The 20,425-nt window shown below is 52.7% G+C and overlaps 6 protein-coding genes across 6 annotated transcripts; 4 read left to right on the forward strand and 2 right to left on the reverse strand.

The window, feature by feature from the left end:
- Positions 1-5: 5 nt before the first annotated feature.
- On the forward strand, positions 6-2,969 carry VE01_00905 (uncharacterized protein). Its single transcript, XM_018270433.2, has one exon. It carries the CDS (start codon positions 528-530, stop codon positions 2,835-2,837), a length of 2,310 nt encoding a protein of 769 aa, XP_018134941.1. The 5' UTR covers positions 6-527; the 3' UTR covers positions 2,838-2,969.
- VE01_00906 (uncharacterized protein) lies at positions 2,970-8,326 on the forward strand. The gene has a single exon (XM_018270434.2). It carries the CDS (start codon positions 3,535-3,537, stop codon positions 7,393-7,395), a length of 3,861 nt encoding a protein of 1,286 aa, XP_018134942.1. The 5' UTR covers positions 2,970-3,534; the 3' UTR covers positions 7,396-8,326.
- Positions 8,327-8,683: 357 nt separating this feature from the next.
- On the forward strand, positions 8,684-11,432 carry VE01_00907 (uncharacterized protein). The gene is made up of 3 exons (XM_018270435.2): positions 8,684-9,717; positions 9,773-9,857; positions 9,927-11,432. Exons 1-3 carry the CDS (start codon positions 9,319-9,321, stop codon positions 11,246-11,248), a joined length of 1,806 nt encoding a protein of 601 aa, XP_018134943.1. The 5' UTR covers positions 8,684-9,318; the 3' UTR covers positions 11,249-11,432.
- Positions 11,433-15,996: 4,564 nt separating this feature from the next.
- VE01_00908 (uncharacterized protein) lies at positions 15,997-17,624 on the reverse strand. The gene is made up of 2 exons (XM_018270436.2): positions 17,281-17,624; positions 15,997-17,197 (listed from the first exon to the last, which is right to left on the reverse strand). Exons 1-2 carry the CDS (start codon positions 17,401-17,403, stop codon positions 16,073-16,075), a joined length of 1,248 nt encoding a protein of 415 aa, XP_018134948.2. The 5' UTR covers positions 17,404-17,624; the 3' UTR covers positions 15,997-16,072.
- A 160-nt stretch (positions 17,625-17,784) lies between these two features.
- VE01_00909 (uncharacterized protein) lies at positions 17,785-19,812 on the forward strand. Its single transcript, XM_018270437.2, has 4 exons — positions 17,785-18,307; positions 18,360-19,049; positions 19,126-19,314; positions 19,382-19,812. Exons 1-4 carry the CDS (start codon positions 18,000-18,002, stop codon positions 19,530-19,532), a joined length of 1,338 nt encoding a protein of 445 aa, XP_018134949.1. The 5' UTR covers positions 17,785-17,999; the 3' UTR covers positions 19,533-19,812.
- Positions 19,776-20,393, reverse strand: VE01_00910 (uncharacterized protein; the record flags this gene model as incomplete). The annotated part of the gene is made up of 3 exons (XM_018270438.2): positions 20,327-20,393; positions 19,996-20,269; positions 19,776-19,937 (listed from the first exon to the last, which is right to left on the reverse strand). The coding sequence occupies exons 1-3, from the start codon at positions 20,332-20,334 to the stop codon at positions 19,776-19,778; spliced, it is 444 nt and encodes a 147-aa protein (XP_018134776.1). The 5' UTR covers positions 20,335-20,393.
- Positions 20,394-20,425: the final 32 nt, after the last annotated feature.

Here is a 20,425-nt window from a genome sequence, read left to right on the forward strand (position 1 = left end):
TGATATGAACATCTCTGCTTCGTAAAATAAGGCAAGTTAGGTAAATGGACCTAAATGGACTTCAATAAGAACCTTCGTCCTTGACAACAAGTCCCCAACGATTATTACGAGGTGATGAAACTCGCATCGGCAGCCTGATTCCCTCCCTCATATGGCAATTTGTTCAAAACATACACAGACTTTCCAGTTAATTCACGGCTCCAAAGAGTAGAAAAACATCCGAAGCGGCCTTTACATTATTACTGAACATCATCTTGCTCTTTATCACATTAGTTCATTACCATCACAATATTGCTGACATAAGCGGTCACTCGACCCGAATCTGTTAGCGCAAGGCTACCATTATGGCGTGGCAACAGCCTTCCAGGCTCTTCTAGAGGGGTAGAGTAGAAGGCTGACATATTCATTCAATTCAAGGGTACTTTTAGTCTGTGTCAATAACCCCGATTCCAAAACAAAGCAAGTTGTTCCTACGAGGGAAAATGCATTGTTACAAACTGAGAAGCCGGTGACTCTAAAATTCAATCATGGAAGCGCCTGCCGAACTGACCTGGTCTGCGCCTTTCACTGTTGCCCCAGCGTCACAGATTACGAAGAACTTGCCCGGCGATAAGATACTCCTACCACCTTCTGCTCTGGAGCAACTCCTCGCCGCTTCTCCAGCTGTTCCGACACCTCATCACAATGCTATCCGCGCGGGCTTCGATCCTTTCAACCCCTACTCTCTAGCTGCTGCCCGAGCAGAAGCATCGCAATGGCGCGATACACAGCAGCAGCTACCTCACCCTCTGACCTTCCGGCTTGTCAACCCCAAGAATGGCCGCATTATATATGCTGGTATCCGAGAGTTTTCAGCTGAAGAGGGCCAGATTGGGCTCAGTCCTTCCCTCTCTGACGCGCTTGGAGTTACAACAGAGGCGGTGGGAGGCGTCGAGGGAGAGCCGATAGACCTCACGAACGATAACGAGGTTGAAGGAGTGGATAGGGTAATGGTCCATGCGAAGCAGCTCCCAAAGGGCACATATGTTCGCCTACGGCCGCTGGAAGCTGGTTATAACCCCGATGATTGGAAATCGCTCCTCGAGAGACACCTACGAGAGAACTACACGACACTTACGAATGGCGAGGTACTCAAAATACCAGACACGAGCAGGAGAGGACACACCTTCCAGTTTTTAATTGATAAATTCGTCCCCGAAGGAGATGCGATATGCGTGGTAGACACGGACCTAGAAGTCGATATAGAAGCTTTGAACGAAGAACAGGCCAGAGAGACCGTGAAGCAGATCATGGAAAAGGCACAGAGCGCTCCAGGAACGGCAGAAGGCAGCTCCTCTGGATCCGTTCTGGATATATGGACCCCAGTACAAGGTCAGGTCTTAGAGGGAGAATATGTGGACTATGAGCTTCCTTCGTGGGACAAATCCCGGGCGCTTGAAATCGAAATCACCCTAGATGAAGAAGAGGAGGTAGACCTATTCGTCAGCCCTCTAGCTCCCCGGCAGAGAGCAAGACCACGAGAGGAGGAGCATGTTTTTGGGGAGTTTGATAGCGAAACTTCTTCCAAAAAGATACGTGTACGGCCCACGAATGTCGAATTAGAGGGGGCTGAATCACTCTACATATCTGTCCATGGATACTGCCCTCCCGAGGGGTCTGAACCGGCTACGAAGCCATCTCCTCGACGTTACATATTGAGAGCCCAATCCGTCGAAGATGGCACTCCAGACGCATCTAAGGTGGACTTAACGACGGGCGAAGATTCTCATGACCCCGAGGATGAGCAGTGCAAGAACTGCCACCAATGGGTACCTAAACGCACAATGATGTTGCACGAGAACTTTTGTTTACGCAACAACATTCTCTGCCAGCAATGCCAAAGCGTCTTCAAGAAGAATTCTCCAGAGTGGCAGTCCCACTGGCACTGTGAGCACGACTCTGCACATGGGAATTCCGCCGCCAGCCAAATCAAACACAACCATATATACCACAGCAGCGCCACTTGTCCTTCTTGCGACTACCAAGCTTCATCCACTCCCGACCTTGCCCTCCACCGCACCACGCTCTGCCCCGGCAAACTTATTCTCTGCCAATTCTGCCACCTCTCTGTCCCTCAAGAAGGCGACCCATCCGCGCCCTCCGCCGATGCCCTCCTCTCGGGTCTCACCGCCCACGAGATCGCCGACGGCGCCCGCACAACAAACTGCCACCTCTGCCAGGCCATCGTGCGTCTTCGCGATATGACCACGCATCTCAAGCACCACGACCTGAGCCGCAACTCGAAGCCGATGCCGCGCATATGCCGCAACGTGAACTGCGGACGCACGCTGGACGGCGTCAGCAAGAACGGGCAGGTCGGCACGGCGGCGAGGGTCGGCCAGGGGCCAGGGAATGAGCTTGGGCTGTGCAGCATCTGCTTTGGGCCGTTGTATGTTAGTATGTACGACCCAGAGGGGAAGGCGATGAAGAGGCGGATTGAGAGGAGGTATCTTTCGCAGCTTATTACAGGGTGTGGGAAGACGTGGTGCGGGAATGAGGTGTGTAAACAGGGGAGGGTCAATCTGGGGATCACGAAAGGTGGAGAGGTTGTCACTACGAAAGACGCACTGCCGGAAGTGAAGCCGCTGCTGGTGGACCTTGGAAGCGCGCCGATGCACTTCTGTGTTGATGAGAGGAGCCAGAAGTGCAAGAAGTTGGCGGAGATGCTGGCTGGGGAGGGTGTTTACGAGTTAGAGTGGTGCATTGCGGCGTGTGAGGCAGAGACTGGTGAGCTAGATGCGGCCAGGCAGTGGTTGTCGAACTGGGCTCCGAAGAAGACGGAGACCTCGGCACGGTAGAGGAAGAGTAGCGATATTGGGTTTGGATTATCAGCATAGGATGGCATTATAGAAGATTCACATCATGAGACTAGTTGGAATATACCACCTGGCGGCTCGGCCCTCATACACTTCGTAGACTATACACATACTGTTATTACGAATGACGTTTTATAAGTTCCATGGTCGAAGGAAGCTAAGTCTGTTATAGCGCACACGAAGTAGCCGTAGGGGGCATCTAAGCAACCTGCTACTTCTAGCCAAGACACACCAACCGGGCCGCCCCGTCCCTAACCTTGGCTCACGCCCCACCTTTCTTACTTCCACTATTGACCGTAAATCCTCATGGTCTAGACACCTGCATTGTAAACCATAACAAATATAGACCAGCGATGATGGATCTGATCAGCAAAGGATGTGGCGCAGTACAGACGCGCGGTTGTGGCTTCAATATTACACCCATGCATGGGCGGTGGCTATGCGTCAGCGTGGTATTAAGAGGGCGCTAACCTGTGCCAGGCTGCATGGGAAGCTTATCTTTAGCCTCTGCCCCGCTATACGGAGGGGATTGAAGATGGGACGGATATCATATATATGTGACGGATAACTTGGCGAACGAGAGTTATCTTAGTGAACGAGAGAGACATCGGTGAACGAGCGCTACTTTGGCTATCTCGTCGCAACAACCAACCCCACTCAAGACCATCTATTCACCTCAATGTCCTTCGGCTGGTCCGTCGGCGATCTAATCGCCGGCCTCGAGGTCGCCATCCGCATCGCCACTGCCCTCCAAGATGCCGGCGGCGCGGCCGAAAAATACCGCCAAACAACAACCTACCTCCTCTCCCTCTCCACCGTCCTCTACCAACTCCACCCTCCCCCACCCGGCCTCCTCGCCATCGCCCCCGACGTGAAGAGCGTGCATTCCGCCTTACAAGCCTTCCACTCCAAGCTCTCCACCAAATTCGAGAAGAGCCTCGGAAGCGTCCCCTCCGACTGGGTAGCGCGGGTGCGGAGTAGCCCTCGGAAAGTCGAGTATGCGCTGTTTATGGAGAAACAGGTGGAGGCGCTGAGGATAAAGCTAGATGTGCCCCTAAAGGCGATTAATCTTGCTCTCGGGATCGCGATACACAAGCAGGGCCGCGACAATGGGGAGGTGGGGAGGGAGACGTTAGAGGAGGTCGTGGATCTAAAAGCTGCGCTGCCGGGGCTGGAGAAGGCGGTCCTGGCGGGCGTGCAGGATATTGTTTTAGCATCTGCGCAGCGCGAGGAGGCGGATCGTATGTACACCACCGTCGGGGCGTGGTGTCGCGCCGTGCCGGTGGCGGATACGTTTCACACCCACCTGCGTGAGATGGCGGCGAGCTCATGCCAGTGGATTTTCCGGCGCGAGGAGTTCATGCGGTGGCGCGGCGGTGGGCCGCTGGAGGGACACCAACCGGTGCTGTGGATTACGGGGATTCCAGGGTCAGGGAAAACGAGACTGGCGACGCGGGTTGTCGAGTCCCTTAAGGGGGAGGGGAGCGCGGTGGCGTACTTTTACTGTGATACTAAGGATGAGGGACGGAGGAGCGCGTTGAGTATCCTGAGGACCTGGACGTGGCAGGTGCTGGAACAGCGGCCGCAACAGTTGGGTGAGGTGGCGAAGATTTGTGCAAGGGAGCCGGTGCCTGGGGAAGGAAGTATGGAAAAGGCGCTGATGTGTGCTGTGGCTGGGGTGGAGGGGTTGGTGTTCGTTCTGGATGGGTTGGATGAGTGCGAGGAGGAGACGAGGAAGAAGCTGTATCCGATTGCGGCACGGCTGGCGGCAACCGCTCGGGTGCTCATCGTGAGTAGGGAGATGCCAGGGTCCCATCGGGCGCTGAAGAGTGCGCTGCCGCACGAAGGCGGGTTGGTGTTTTATCGGATTGTGGATGGGGATAATACGGATGATATCAACGATTATCTTGAGCGTGCGGTTAGGGAACTGGAGATTGGTGATGAAGAGGTGGAGAATACTGTTATTTCAAAGCTGCAAGAAGGGGCTAGTGGAATGTTTCTGTGGGCAACGCTGATGCTTGAGGAGTTGTCGAGCCCGCATTTTTTCGCGGAGGAGTATCTCGAGGGGTTGGACGACCTACCGGACTCATTGGACGCGCTGTATGCGAGGATACTGACTACGCTGAATGCGAGCTTGAAGACGAGAGACGTTACGCGTAAGCTCTTTCGCTGGCTAACTTGTGCAAGGCGGCCTCTAACTTTGCCTGAAATCAGCACGACTCTGCTCATCACGATTGATGATGAGGTTTTGAAATCGCGAAGCAGGATGCCAGATGATAAGCTCAGGGATACGTTGCTGAGGTACTGTGGATCGCTGGTCGCCATACACGAATCGAGAGACGGAGGTAGCCCGACAGTCACTCTCGTGCATGCGTCGGTGAAGGACTTCCTACTCGAACAGAGCAGCTCTAAGGAGGCCTTCGGATACCTAATCCTCGACCCTGAAGAGACTCAAGCCATCCTTGCACAGGAATGCTTGACGTACATCTCATACAACAACATCGACTTCGATCCCAACACCATGCAGGCCGACGAACCCCATATGTCCTTTCCCCCAGCCGAGATGGGCCGCCGCTTCGAGGTTTACATGGAGCAATACCCCCTCCTCATCTACGCTTCCTTAAACTGGTTTCTCCATCTAGTAATAGCACCACGCGATCGCACCTACACCTCCCTAACACGATTCTGCACCTCTATCCCTAAAACCATTTCCTGGCTACAGGTTATGCTCCGCTACCGCGGAGACCGCAGCGTATACTCCTCTAGCCCGGGATACGCTGACTACACCGGCATCACAACACTCCCGCACGTCCTTCCCCAGCATGGCGACGAACTCAACAAGTGGCTACAGCCATTTCGCACCGTTTCAGAGGGGCGCTCGAATCTCCCGCGATACGTGCAGTTCATGTACTGCGGGATGGCGAATGATTTCCTGCCGAAGCTCAGCGTTGCGGCGTACTTCGACTACGCCGACTACCTCGAGGACTGCCTGAAGAAGGGAATGGACCCCAATCTCAAGAATTATAGGGGCAAGACGCCGATTTATGCGGCGGCTATGGCGGAGTCGTTGGATGCGGCGAAAGTTCTGATCAAGCACGGCGCTGATCCGAATGTGATCGGACCTGGAGGAGTAGTGGCGTTGGTCTCAGCCATACGGCTGGATGACTGGCGTAACGCCGACGCAGTACCCTTCCGCGTCGCCGAATTCCTCATCGAGTCCGGTGCCGATCCATGCTATAGCAACGGAGGTCTCCTTGCTCTCGCATGCCTCTGTGCTAGTTCGAATGACACACACGTCGTCTCTCTCGTATCATGCATGCTCAAGCATGGAGCTACCAAAGTCATAAACATTGGGAAGAACCCGTACTGGACGGCACTGCACTGGGCGGCTAAGGCTAAAGCTGCGCGGCTCGTGGCTCTGCTCCTGGAAAATGGGGCGGAGGTCGATATTGGGTTTGGAGGGGATAGAGTGAATGCGCGCAAGTATGAGACGCCGCTTGATCAGGCTTGTTCGATCACACAGCAGGCGGAAGATGTGGTTCGTATACTGCTCGAGGCGGGGGCGAGTGTAGATGCGTTGCATCGAGATGGCCGCACGCCGCTGCATCTCTCGTGTCGTCAGAGTCTTTGGATCTCAAAGTTGCTCCTTGAGCACGGGGCAAATGTCAACGCTGTTGCTAATGACGGTAGCCGTCCATTGCACGATGCCGTTAAGGAGTCTAATATCCCGCTCATAGACATGTTACTTGCTAGGGGCGCCGCGTTGGATGTCAAGGACATAGAGGGACGCACTCCGTTAGATCTTGCTCTTGACGTCGCAACCCCCAATACCAGAGTCGTCACAGCTCTTATCGACGTCGGAGCTTCGGCTCCAGACAATGCGTTGTGGGAACTAGAAGTTGTGAAGAAAGGGGAAGTGCGGATTAAGAAACGGGAAAAGAGAGCGCAGTACTGGCCGCAACAGCCACGAGATATTTTTGAAACATCCTGGATTCTACAGCACCATGCTACATCTAAAGCTCTACCTCGAAACATTGTGCTTCGCATCCTAGATCTTTCAAGATACTGGCTCCGCTCGATCAGCAACCGCGAAGAGCCCATCGCTCTAAACGATGCCACCTCCCGCCGAGCACCGCCCTACCTCACTACTGAACCCATAATCGGGCGCTCCCTCTCCCCTATCCGCGAACTCATCTTCGACGTCACAAGTCACGACCAGGGCTATAGTTCCTACCCCGAGTGCTACGGGACCTATGATAACTCGTGGACATACTTTGAGTACGGCGTTGCGACAAGGGGAGGGGGAGAGCAGCCGTTTGATTACGAGGGCCTCGATCGCAGAGTCTGCGTGAATGTGCATGCAAAGCAAGCGGCTACTACTCATAGGAAGCCGATTAGGGATTATAGAAACGATGGTCTCTTGAAGAGAATCAAGGCAGGTGATCGAGTGCAGGTGTTTGCCCAGGCGAGGTTTCCAGGGTGGGTGAATTACGTAGAGAGGGTGAGCATTACGTTGTATACGACTTGTCTATTAGATTAACGGCCTCTTACGTAGAGAATTGGTTTTACGCTCTTACCCTTTACCTTCTATTATGTGATAGCAACCATCTCAACCATGTCTCGTTTCGCCCGCCAGCCGTGTTTTGGAAATGGTGCAAAAAAGGGGCATCGTTCCTTCCCCGGATAGAAGGATAACAGATTGCTTCCAATCGCGTCACCGCCAACCTTACCAATCAACACAAGCACTTCTCGCAAAGCCAATACGCCCAAGCACAGCCAAGCACCATCCGTCAACCACGCAGCAAAATGCTTACGACGACTCTGTACTCTTGGACACGGCCTGTCCCCAAGGGGCAGAAACATGTGGCACGACGGAGGCATCGGAGCGGGGTCTGGGCGAGACTGCCAAGACTTGGCGGGCGCAGAGGGACAAGAGACTCCGCCCCTTTGCCCAGCCCGGCCCTCGAGAGCGGAATTCCGACCAAGGACGGCTGGGCGTGGTTCCAGAGTCGGTTGGAGGGTCTTGGCGCCACAGCGGGGCTTGGTTATACGGTGGCCGGACATGGCCGGACAGGCAAATGAGCAAGTTCTCGGACATTTTGGCGGACAAAACGTGCACAAAAGTGCGCACGAGGGATGAAAAGTCTTGGCACGGGCTGAAAACTGGGCACAGAGTGTGGTACTACGGTGACCAGAAATGCAAGGTGGCGAAATTGCCTCGGATAAGCAGGAATTTGTCTTGGCGTCATGGGTTTTCTTGGCTCCTTGGCCCGACCATGGGCCAAGTGACTCCGCCCTTGGCCTTTGTGTGGAATGAGGAAAGTCTCAGGCGAGAGGGGCGGAGGGGCTTGGGAGCGGCGGATTGGCTGGGCGAAGGAGGGGGTCTTGGCACCGGATTCGGAATTCCGCTGGATTGGCTGGGCGGTGGGGACCGGAGTCAATATTGGCATGGTTTGGCATGGGAAGAGGTCTTGGCATTAGATTATGGTGGGAGGGTTGGGAGGGATGGAGGGGAGAGGGGGTCAAGGGGGATTGAGGGATTGAACCAACAGAAATGTCGAAAAGTGACGATGGAGGGCGAGATGAGGGCGGGATCACCAAACGTGCTGCACTATAGAATTACTCGGGCATGGTAAGTACTTTATAGTGCACATAGTAGCACACCCAGACCGAGATAATGACGAGACTGGCGGCACTCGCGGTGGGCTTTTTTGCTTACTATTACGTTGGGTGGATGGGGGTGGATGGGTGGTGGATTTGTGTATCTTACTGATTCCCTACTTTGCTATTTTCCCTTTTTTAAAAAATCTTCCTATTTATGACTTGTGATATCCGCCCCCCTCCTTCCTGTATTTCCCTTCATCTCATCCCATCCCAATATTCCCGTATACCCAACCCAATTACTCTAGACCATCACTTCATGTCTCGAGTAAGGAACGGCACCATCACTATACAATACCACCTGCATACTACTTCCACACCATCCAGAGTCTATTTGTTTTGTCCAACAACACCAAGCCTTGTCCTCCTCTGCGTTCCCCATAAAATACCATAAATAGGTACTCGGTCCTCCCCCTTTCGACCTTCCAAGCATCTTGTCACCGTCATAAAACCCGCAAAAAAGAGGAACGCTCCTTTCTCAAAACACCAAGACCATCACCCAGCCTCTGTTCCACGCGCCAGAGACGTGTCTTTTAACCAAGCAACTCGCTTGTTTGCTTAATGGGTTACTAAGACTTCGACTTCGAATATCTACTTCATCGTTACCTCGATATATCTCAACTTGACTCGAAACTCGATTGTTCGCCGCCGAGCATCGTTCCTTCCCCCAAGTTCGTCGCCTAAATCTTTATTTTTCCGCGCGCCTCCGTGGATTAACGAATAGGCTCTCACCGCCCAAGTCCCCTCCACTACTGGTATACTTAACCTTACTTTCTGCCACGCCAAGAATCCTGCGATCATCATGTCGTCCCAAGACCAACAGACGCAGACACGCCCAGTGGGCATGACGCCTCCAACCACGACCGCCTCAACCTCCACCTCCACCTCCACTGATGCCAGCGCCCAGGTTAGCCGTCCCACTGTCGCCAGCGACGACAACCTCGCTTGCCAATGGGACAAATGTACCGAGCGCTGCCAATCGCCCGAGGCCCTCTATGACCACATTTGTGAGCGCCATGTCGGTCGCAAGAGCACTAACAACCTCAACTTGACCTGCGGCTGGAATAATTGCCGCACAACCACCGTCAAGCGCGACCACATCACGTCTCACATCCGTGTCCATGTTCCGCTCAAGCCGCACAAGTGCGACTTCTGTGGAAAGAGCTTCAAGCGTCCCCAGGACTTGAAGAAGCATGTCAAGGTAAGCAAGCTGCTCACACAACCAAAAAATTAGAACAAAAACTAACATTCTCCAGACACATGCTGATGACTCTGTCCTTCTCCGTTCACCTGACCAGCACGGTGGACAGGTTGGTGGCTACCGTGCCCCAAACGGTAAACGTGGGTACTCTCCTTCCAGGCCACTCCTGGGATACTCTGGTGCTTTTGCGGTTTCTAACATGCACACAGCAGCCGGAGCCACAGGTTATTATGACCACTCCAACCCGCAAATGCACCAACCTAACGGAAACTACGGGCAGCCGCACCACAACGGCGGCCACAACGGGTACTACCAGCCTCAGCAAGCCCAGAGCTACGGGCCAGTTTACTACCCAGTGAACCAGCACGCAGCTGAGATGGGCCACCACGCAAACTACGACCCAAGAAAGCGCGGCTTTGACGCCCTGAACGACTTCTTCGGTGATGCCAAGCGTCGCAACATCGACCCAACTTCCTACCCCCAGGTCGGCCAGCGCCTGATGCACCTTCACGGTCTCCCCATCCAAGGCGGAGCCTTGATTGATTACATGCCATCGCAACCCCTGATGGCCGTAGGAGGAGGCGGTCACGGCCACGGCGTCGCCTCGATGCCGCAGCCACACTACTCCCTCCCAATGCCCAACCTGAAGACGAAGAGCGATCTCCTCAACATCGACAACTTCCTTGACCAGATGCAATCCACCGTCTACGAGAGCTCCAGCGCCGCCGCCGCCGCCGGCATCCACCAACCTGGGGGCCACTACACCCACCAAGCCATGGGCTTCCGGCAATCACAGTCACCCCCCCAGACCGCCGCGCAAAACCTAGGCGTCTCTATTCCCCAATCATCCGCGCCATCCTCCTCCCACATGGCCGCCACACACTCCCCCCAATCCAGCGCACCCGCACTCACTCCTCCCTCAACAATGTCCTACACCACCGCCCACTCCCCATCTTCCGTCCCCGGCCTATCCCCCGGCGACTCCTCCCGCCACGCTTCCACCCCAGTTGCATACCCTACCCTCCCCGCCGTCTCCTCCGCCTACGCCCCTCACACCACCTCCCCCGTCTCCACCTTAGGGACAAACTTCGACTCCGACCCCCGCCGTCGCTACAGCGGCGGTATGCTCCAGAAGTCCGCCGTCGCGCCGCGTGTCTCCCCACCTGCACGCGACGAGTCCACCACCCCTGACGCGAAGCGCCCGTACGGCGCGCGCGCGGAGTCTAATATCGACCCTGCGCTGTCGGGTGGTGTGAGCAGTCCTGGTGTTAGCAGTCCTAGCGCGAGCGGGACGGAGGAGGGTGATGCGCGGGATCGCGCGGAGGAGGTGTGGGTTGAGAATATTAGGGTTATTGAGGCGTTGAGGAAGTTGATTGCTGATAGGCTTGAGCGTGGGGAGTATGAGGATGATAAGGAGGGAGAGGATACGGAGATGGGAGAGGCGCAGGAAGAGGAGAAGGAGAAGGAGGTTAAGGCTGAGGAGAGTCTGTATCCCGTGCTGAGGGCGGCGATTGATGCTGCTGATGCTTGAACGGGTGTGTTGTGTGTTTGCTTTTTTTGGTTTGAATTTTAGAAGTAGTTTTGGGAGCTGGCGTTGGGGTAATGAGTTTTGTGAAAGAGATGTTTGATATCATTGTTGCAGCTGCTGCAGTCATTTGTTGTTCAACAGTACGGTTAGCCTAGGAACATTGCTATAATGAATAATTATTGTATGCACACTTCATCCTACTCTGGGTCTTCATGTGAAAAATCTCTTGTAAATGTAGTTTGGTAAAGCTGTATTAAGGCCTATCAATATTGAGCATCGTCACCAGTCTTGCTCGAGTACGCCATATTCTCTTGGATCAAGCCATGCCCTGCCTTGCGTGAAATGTAAATCATAAAAAGGTATCTCCATCGCAAAACTCCCATTTTGAGTGCCCACTCACGTCCTATAAAAGCACCCCATCACACGCACGACCTAAACGCCAGTTCGACCCTCAATCGCACCTCTTACACATTCATACCAATACATCTCCACAACAGCGAAGCCATCTACTTCTTCTGTCCCCTCGCCGACACCTCCCCTTTCTCCCCAATATGCAACGACACGCGACAATCAGGACAATACCACTTCGTCGTTCTCGGCGGGAGCGTCTCGATCGTCAATCCCACGCACGGGAGATGGAACCACTCATACTGGCACTATACTCTATTAGCCCCTGACCACACCAACACCACCAAATCCAACAAAAAGTTGTAACAGAAACAACATACCTGATTATTCTCACAAGCAATCATCTCCCCAAAACTAACCCCATTACAAACACAATACCTCGGCTCGTTAGGATCAACAGGCACCCCATCTTCATCAACCTCCACATCCGGCTCCTGCACCACCGCCTCCCCCTCTTTAACACCCCGCTTCCCCGCCTTGCGCTTCGGTGCTGCAGTTCGCTTGCCTACGCTTATAGCTGCCGCGCCTGGTTCGCCAGCTGCGACAGGGCCAGGGGCGGGACGTTTCGCGCGGCGGCTGGGTGGGCGTGTTGGGACTTCCGGGGCGGGTGTTGCGCGTGCGGTGCTCGCGCGACGGGTGCGGCCGGGTTCTACACTCGCAGCTTTACCCCGGGACGGAGGTCGGCGACCTGAGGATAGAACGGGGAGATTGAGGTCGGGCAGGGCGTCGAGGGAGGGGATCGGAGTTCTCGTTGCGGATCGCCTGGCGCGGGAGGTATCCGGCGTTGGCGCGAGGGCGGGGGATTCAGTAGTTGAGGATAGTACGGATGGCTTTTTAGTGTCGCCGCGGAGGATTTTCTTGTCCTTGAGGGGAGGAAGGATAGGCGTAGATGATTTGCGTGGGGAGGAGGCGCGGAGGGGGATGCTGGTTGTGGTTGTGACTGTTGTGGGTGCGGCGGCGGAGCCTTCAGCGGCGGGGGGGAGCTCGATGGTTGCGCGGGTTCGTTTGGCGGTTTGGGGGATGATGGAGCGGGTGGATTGGGGAGGGCGGACGGGGGTTTCGGTTTTGGCTTTCTTGGCTGCTGGGGTTTTGAGGGTGTCGGCCTCGGCGCCGGCTGCTTCGATGTCTGTTGTCGATTCTCTCTTTCGTTTCCGTGCCGCTGCACTCTTGGAGGGTGTCTTTGCCGTTGGGGTTTCTGAGGAACCATTGCTAGCTCCGTTGTCACGAGCCGTGCTGAATAGCCCTCTCATTACCCTTGCTGTATCGGCCAGTTTTCGCGCTGACTCTTCCGCTTCTACTGCGGCTAGCTTTGCGAGAGATTCCTTCTTGGCTTTCTTCTGCTCGTTGAGCTTCATTCCCTTGTTCACTATGGGGAGTTCTTCGTCCTCTTCGAGATCCTCATCCATAGCTGCGCCGTTACTTGCAGCTGCAGCGCCTCCTTGTGATTCCCATGTTCGGTCAAACGGTAGGCCGGCGGCTTCTGCCTCAGCCTTCGCTGCTCGGTAGTGCGAGAGGGATCGTTCTAGAATAGCGAGCTCTCTGTTTATCATCGTGGTGCTTGGTTGCCAGACTGCGTTCTTCTTCATGCGTTTCCGTAACTTAGCCAACTCAAACTGAGTCAAACGTCCCCAAGGCCTGTGTTCACTTCCAACAGGTGCTCCATCAGGCGGTGGCTTCAGTTTTGCTAAAGCATTGCTCGTAGAGATGCCTGCGACTTGGCTGTGGACATTGGTCCCCATAACTCCGGGTGGTCTAGGTGCACGAGGCGTCTTCGGTGTCCTATCAACCAGTTTAAGCTTCGGAACCTTCAGCTTTATCCGCTTCGTGCCACTGGTCGAAACACGTCTCTGCGATGGCTTGGGTGTCGCAGGTTGTTCATCTGCAGTCGCGGAAATATCACTGTCTGAGTCGTACGTATCCCAATCAAACTCGTTGGGCGCAAGCACTTCTCCCGGAACTGTAATTCGCGGGCCTCTCTTCACTCGAGCGCCTTTATGTGCGCCAGGTTCTCCGAGGCGGAGTGTGATCTTCGGAATCCGTGTGGCCTGGGGCGACACTGATTGAACCGCATTTGCCGCCTCTTCTTGAGCTGCTGGGAAGGCTTCCAGTAGCCCTTCAAGTTTTTGTTGTATATATATCAGCTTTTGGTAATGGCGATCGATATTTGCATCCATGCGATAGGCCTCAGCTTGCGCCAGAGTTCGGTTGCTCACTACGTGGTTGAGCTGCTCCGATATGTCCTCTCGCAGCTGCGGCGGATCAGGACGTTCGGCGGGATCCATTGCCGGGAGGTTTCCATACATCCTGCTCAGGTCTTCGAGTTCAGCAGATGCGATTGTGTATTTGTAGTCGAGCTTTTCTATGAGGGCCAAGGATCGGTTCATATCCGACGGAAGGTATTCGGTGAAGTCGAGGAAGTCGGTAACGGTAGCCTGCGCGTCCGGGTCGGACGGCAGCTCTATGCTGACCATGTTCTCGTCCATGTTGCCCATTCTGCCCATGGATTGCATTGTATGCGCTGAGTTGGAGCTGCCTTTGGCAATAATATCCCGGCGGGGGCGCAAAGACGTGTGAGGTGCCTCTACAGAGAGTATTTTGGAGGCATGTTCCAGCCGGACGGATCTTAAAGAGGCAGTGCTATCGAAGCCACTCTGATGTTTGTGGTCGTATTTATCTGGGAGATGGGCAGAAGAGTTTCGGTGTAGTGCTTGGAGGGAAAGAGTGAAAGTCGATGCGCCTGAAAGACAATCAGTCAATACAATAGGTTCAAGCTCGCGGTCGACGCGCCTCACCACGTGATATTACGCTAGCGGCCGCAGGGAACGAGGCTGAAATCGTAGTCAACGACACCTGAGAACTGATAATTGTTACTGAAGCCAATGTAATTTCTCCCTTTAGCTCAATTTTTAATGTTCTAACTTGTGGAAATGCCCTAATATAATAATCATAGCTTATGCATATGGTCGATTCTCTACAATGGCCACTCAAGCGCCCTTGCAAGTTAAACACATCGTACCACCCACGCTAATTTAAGCCCAATATAAATCCAATGTTGCTTCGACCTCAACTCAACACCTCTTAATCATCTGGCCCCATTTCTCGCTCATTAAGGCCTTGCGATCTACGGCCTTGTCTCACTCGTTTTTTAGAGGTCTAGCTACTAAGAGCCTAAAAGGGCAAAAAAAAAAGCAAAAACATATAACAGTAGGTATTTGCTAGTAGTCGCCTACCTAACTACTTTAGCTCTAAGTCTAATCCTAAGAATATCTAAAGAATAAGGCATCCTTATACCTATTATTAACCCTATATATGTTTTACTTAATCTACGTAGCTATTAGGAGTTAGGATATTAGATCTAAAATAGTTAAAATCTAGTATTTCTACTTAATTTCATTAAGTAGCATTAGCATAAACTTACTAAGCAACTAGAGATACGTACTAGGCTTTAGTAGTTCTATAATTTCATAGGTAAAGGAGGTAATATAGCTGTAAACATTTAACTTTAAGAGGTCTTTAAGTCCGTTAATCCTAGCCTAAGAGAACTTAAACTTCACGTAGCAAAAGAGGATTAACAGATAGGCTTGTCTAAGCCGTTTGCTAGCGTAGGAAAGATCTCTAACCTTCTAGGGTGCAAGGTGGCTAACAACGGCTTATAGAATCTCTATTAGGAGCGTCTTAAGAGGCGATAATTTAGGAGTGCTAATGGCCATTGTAGAGACGTTAGAGGGCTGTTAATAATTCGATTGCAGGTAGGAAAGATGAGGCTAGAGGGAAAGAAGGGGAGTCGAGGGCGATTTATAATAGGAAGGACTAGCTAAGTCACTCGCTAGCTATGTAATCTACGCTAGGTGGAACAGTGGAGCCACTGCCGAGCTGGTCTACTAGGGTTTTCCACGCACACTAGCCTTAGCAATCGATACCGCCACTCGCGGGTGGGAAGCTTAAGTAGACAACAATGAACAGCCTTATTTAGCAATGCAATTTACAGGGAGGCGTCACTAGGAACACTTAACATCTTAGACCTTTCGCCTTTAGACTCTCTTCCGTGCATGCGCGGGCATCACGTGAGACATTGTAGCTATTGCATTAGATATTACTTGACTTGAGTGGCGAGGGTCGATTGAAATCACGCATCGGTCTTGAGAAAAAGTCCTGCGAGAAATCTCCCACAGGCTGCCATGTAACAGCTCGAGATAAACGTAACCACGAATGGAAGTCTACTTTAAGGAGTTGGGGGTGAGAGGAAACAGATGTGAGATTTACTTACATCTTATAGTTAGAGTCACGTATCCTTTTATTTCTTCGTTAACCCAAAAGGAGGTCGAACAGCTAGGCACTTCAAGAGACGCAATTAAGATAAACTACTTGATGCTACACAAAACTACCGTCAAATTTGTCTTTTTGTTGACTGGATTTCACCTATAAGGTGATGACAATCTTTGTCTTCATAATATCCAAGGGCCAGCTCACAAAATCCCGCCATTCATCCACTAGAATTGCCTTAATAGCGTAAACCTCCCTCTCCCCCCCATCGCCAATGTACCAAAACTCACGCAACAAGGACAGAAGCGCAAAGTAATGCATTAGAATCACCAGTGCTCTTGGTCGCAGCTCCTCGACCAAGTCCAAGAATCGTGGAGGCGCCAACATTGGAAACACCACTAGTCTTCTGCAGATATCCCCAGTAGCCTCGTGATTGTTCACGGCTATCCAGATCCCACCTATGTAGCTCAGCGTATCCTCATACGCTTCTTGAATCCCCTTGTCCCAAGGCTCGGTGAGCTCATCACTCGGCTTTCGGTGCAGTAAATGCAAGAAATCCCGGCGATTGTCCACTCCCAGTCTCGCATCTGTGTCCAGCGCGATTGGCAGTCTACGTATCAACTGTGCTGCAATAGACTCTTCATCATCGCTAGCAAGCCTCCACGCCTCTTTGAATATCGTGGCTGCGCTGTTTGTCATCCGCAGCCACTCCATCGGTGGGCTGTAAGGGCAAAGCGAACGGTGTTGCAGCATAACAAACGAACAAATACGGAAAATGCTCGAGGTCAGGCATGTAATGTCCACGTTAGCTCTGCTGAGCTTGGATACTTCCACACTGTGCTCGTGCAGAGCCATTTCCAAGTAGGTCTGGTGAGCATCAATCACTATTGGATCTTTGAAAGCATCGGTTTTGGCTATATGCAGGGCTGCTACAGAGTACATCGCATACTGCAGGGCCTCGGACCGGAACGACCAAAGTGGAATGAGTTCACACCAGGCACTTCTGGAGTGGTCGTCGATGGCAATTGCGGGCCCAGTTTTGGACATATACTGATGGAGCAGTCTGAGCTCTAATGTACGCCGAGCCTTGGATTCTGGGGGACCATCCGAGCCATTGCTTCGGGGGTTGACCTCGGCCACTTTGGTAGATATAGCCGGCGATGTCCAGAGTGGTCCATCAGTAGAACGTCTGCTTGATTCGAATGTCTCCTGATTGCGGTCATACAGGCACGGCATTCGATGCCGCGCACAGTGGCTACAGCTGGGTTTGGCTTCATTGCACTAAGGATCTGTCAGAGACGTTGTCTTATCACTTAGCAGGAGTTGAATAAGCGGCATGGGACGAGTCGATAAGGCATCCATACCTTCACTCTGCGCGCTCTGCACAACTGACAGCCCGTCCTCGACTTCTTGTGGAACATCTTTGCAGGGGCGGGCTGGAAGCCCATGACAGATACAGGCATGTTGACCGGAGCGTCGCCACTCATACTGCTCCGATCCCGGGTCCAAAGGGGCGAGGCGCTGGGATAGTGGAGCAGATAGAAGAACGGTTGAAGTTTGGTCGTTGTACAAGCAACCCGTCCCAAGTCACTGGACGTTAGCGTAGGTCGTGGCGTAAGTCGGGCAATGACGTACAGTACAAGTAAAAGCAGCAATGGCCTAAGAGTGGGAACACGGAAGCAGAAGGCGGAGGACGGTTATGGTGTGGTCTTGGCGTGGGAGCGACTATAGCTCACAGAGAATTAGGCATGGCAAACAAATAAGCTAACTTGAAGGGTTAATGAGGAATAGACTATGCACGGGCCCACTGGGTCATAGACAAAAATCGGCCAGCCCTACGGGGCCTAGATATAGGGACGCATGTCACAGACTAAGCACGCTTACTTTGTGACCTCATGAATGATGCGTTCGTATAAATTTCCCCCCTACTGTACACATTGGACATCTTCCGAGCAAACATATTAGAATGGCTTTGATCTGGCCATTTAAATGCATCCACTGTCGGCGCCTGTATCACTTCACTTCCACGCGACCTAAATTCGTAGATGAGAATTAAAGCTCACCGACCAACTATCTTCACGCCATGGAGAGTCCAGAAGCATCACAGACCAATGTAATCATCACAAAAGGCATCTTTACTGGTCTACCTACCTTCCCACCATCTCTCAGCGGGTTTTCAGCAGTTGTTGTTGGTGCCAGTGGGATTTCTGGTCAGCATATGCTCCATGTGCTGTCGCAATCCCCAAAACGTTGGAGCAAGATCTACGCGCTATCTCGCTCGCTACCTCACATCCCTGACAACACGGACGATCGAATCATCCATGTTCCTGTAGATCTATTGAAGGGCCCGGAAGAAATCGCAGCGGCAATCAGAGGAGCCCAGGTGAAGGCGTACGTCGCGTTACCTCCTATCTGCGACCACGAGACTCACCTCCTCTATTAGGGATTATGTGTTCTTTCTTGCGTACCTTCAGCCGCCTCCCAAGCCAGGAGCGTCTTTGTGGTCCAATACCGACGAAATGAACGCAGTAAATAGCGATATGCTGTCCAGCTTCCTGCAGTCTCTCTTGCTAACGTCACTTCGACCTCGTCGCATTGTTCTTCAAACAGGCCTCAAGCATTACGGGACACATTTGGGTCCAACGTCCATTCCGAATATGGAATCTGCAGCTCGACTTTCATCCCCACCCTTTCCGCCAAATTTCTACTACAAGCAAGAGGACCTGCTCTTTGAGTTCTGCCGAGTTCACGCGCCTTCCACCTCATGGAACGTGATTCGGCCGTCTTGGGTTCTCGGTGCCGTTCCGGATGCGGCTATGAATATTCTATATCCCCTCGCAATCTACGCGGTCGTGAAGCAGGCCATGGGAGAGAGCCTGGACTTTCCAGGAGACTGGGATGGGTGGGATAAGGAGCAGATGCAAAGCTCCGCAATGCTCAACGGATACTTAAGTGAGTGGGCGGCCCTAACGGCGCCTGCAGCGAACCAAGCTTTCAATGCGTCCGATGGGGGCGCTTGGACGTGGGGAATGTTCTGGCCTATATTGGCCGGGTGGTATGGCATCCCCTGGAATCCTCCGGTCATGGATGAAAGCAAATACAAGGCAATTGAGACTGGCCCAGCTCCTAGAGGGTGAATGATTTTCCTTAAGTCGTTGTTCTAAAGTAGACAACCTCTAGTATCTCTTCCAATTACTGACGGCATCTAGGTACGGTCCCCCTGGCAAGATCCGGTATATGTTCTCACTTGTCGACTGGGCGCAGCGGCCTGAGGTGCAAGTTGCGTGGGCTCGGATTGCCAAGCAGCATAGTATCACGGCGAATCCATTCAAAGACCTCGAACGGATTTGGAGTCCGACTCATTTAGCTCTCGTAACCCCTTGGGCGATGTCCGTCAGGTATGTCATCGATGGCCTCAGCGTTTCATGCTCTTATTACGTTAGGCTAACACATGGAAATTCTCAGGATGGACAAAGCACGGAAGATGGGTTGGCATGGGTATGCGGACACTCTAGAGGTTGTGATGGAAACATTTGAGCGTTTCGCTGAGCTCAAGATGATCCCACCCGTTCCCTTCCTATCCAGGGCGGACGAAAGGTCTATTCACCTAGGGTAAAACCAGCCGAGGGATTTTCTGTGGAACCTAAACACGGAAGATTTCGATCTTGGTTTCTTCGCTGTACACTACAAGCAATTGCATGGTGTTAGCTAGACATAGTTCACATGCTCAGGTATATACATGCGATTACTATATTCATTCAGTCTAGGTTTTCTCAGGAGAACTCAGCGGATGGCTACAAATAGATCAGTAGATAATACAATGCTTTTGGTGCTTTACCTTCAGCAGGTCGCATAACAGCTATCTCTTCAGGTAGAAATAGAAAAGGCTCTCTCCCAACTCCTTCCCTTCCATGATACCAGCAACCATATCATCATTAACGTAACGAAAATAGTCAAAGACTGGGCGGTCATCGTAGATCATCGCCGTCGAGACAACATCTCGATACAGGACCTCGCGTAGCTGCACTTATGTCAACTGTCTGTCGTAATAATAGAGACTCAGCTGTGTGACTGCTTACGGTTGCGTGGCCCCACTTCCCCCAGCTAACTCTCTGGCCATTCTTATCGATAATGACCGGATCAACTTGTTCGACGGAGGTGAAATTCTTTCCCAACCATCGTATCTCCTTTAGTGTATCTCCAATGGGGTGGCCGGTGTCTAATATTCCACCACCCCACTCGCCCAGCATCAGCCCTGGCTTGACTGGGCCAAGCTTGTTGTACACCGCGTCGATCAATGTGGGATCAACCCGGCCCTGGGTCTGGGTTAAGGCGATAAACTGTTCCGCTGGGCTGTTCAATAGTTAGCTAGCTGACTTGCCTCGGTTTTGTCATATTAGGTGTGATTACGAGGGCATGAATACAGTTCGTTAGTGGGGCTTGGTTTTGGAGGAATATAGATTTGATAGAATTATTTAGATAGAAATAGAGGTAAGATGGTAATCCGAA

The sequence above is a fragment of the Pseudogymnoascus verrucosus genome (genome assembly GCF_001662655.1).
Source record: "Pseudogymnoascus verrucosus strain UAMH 10579 unplaced genomic scaffold scaffold_2, whole genome shotgun sequence".
Classification (NCBI taxonomy): domain Eukaryota; kingdom Fungi; phylum Ascomycota; class Leotiomycetes; order Thelebolales; family Thelebolaceae; genus Pseudogymnoascus; species Pseudogymnoascus verrucosus.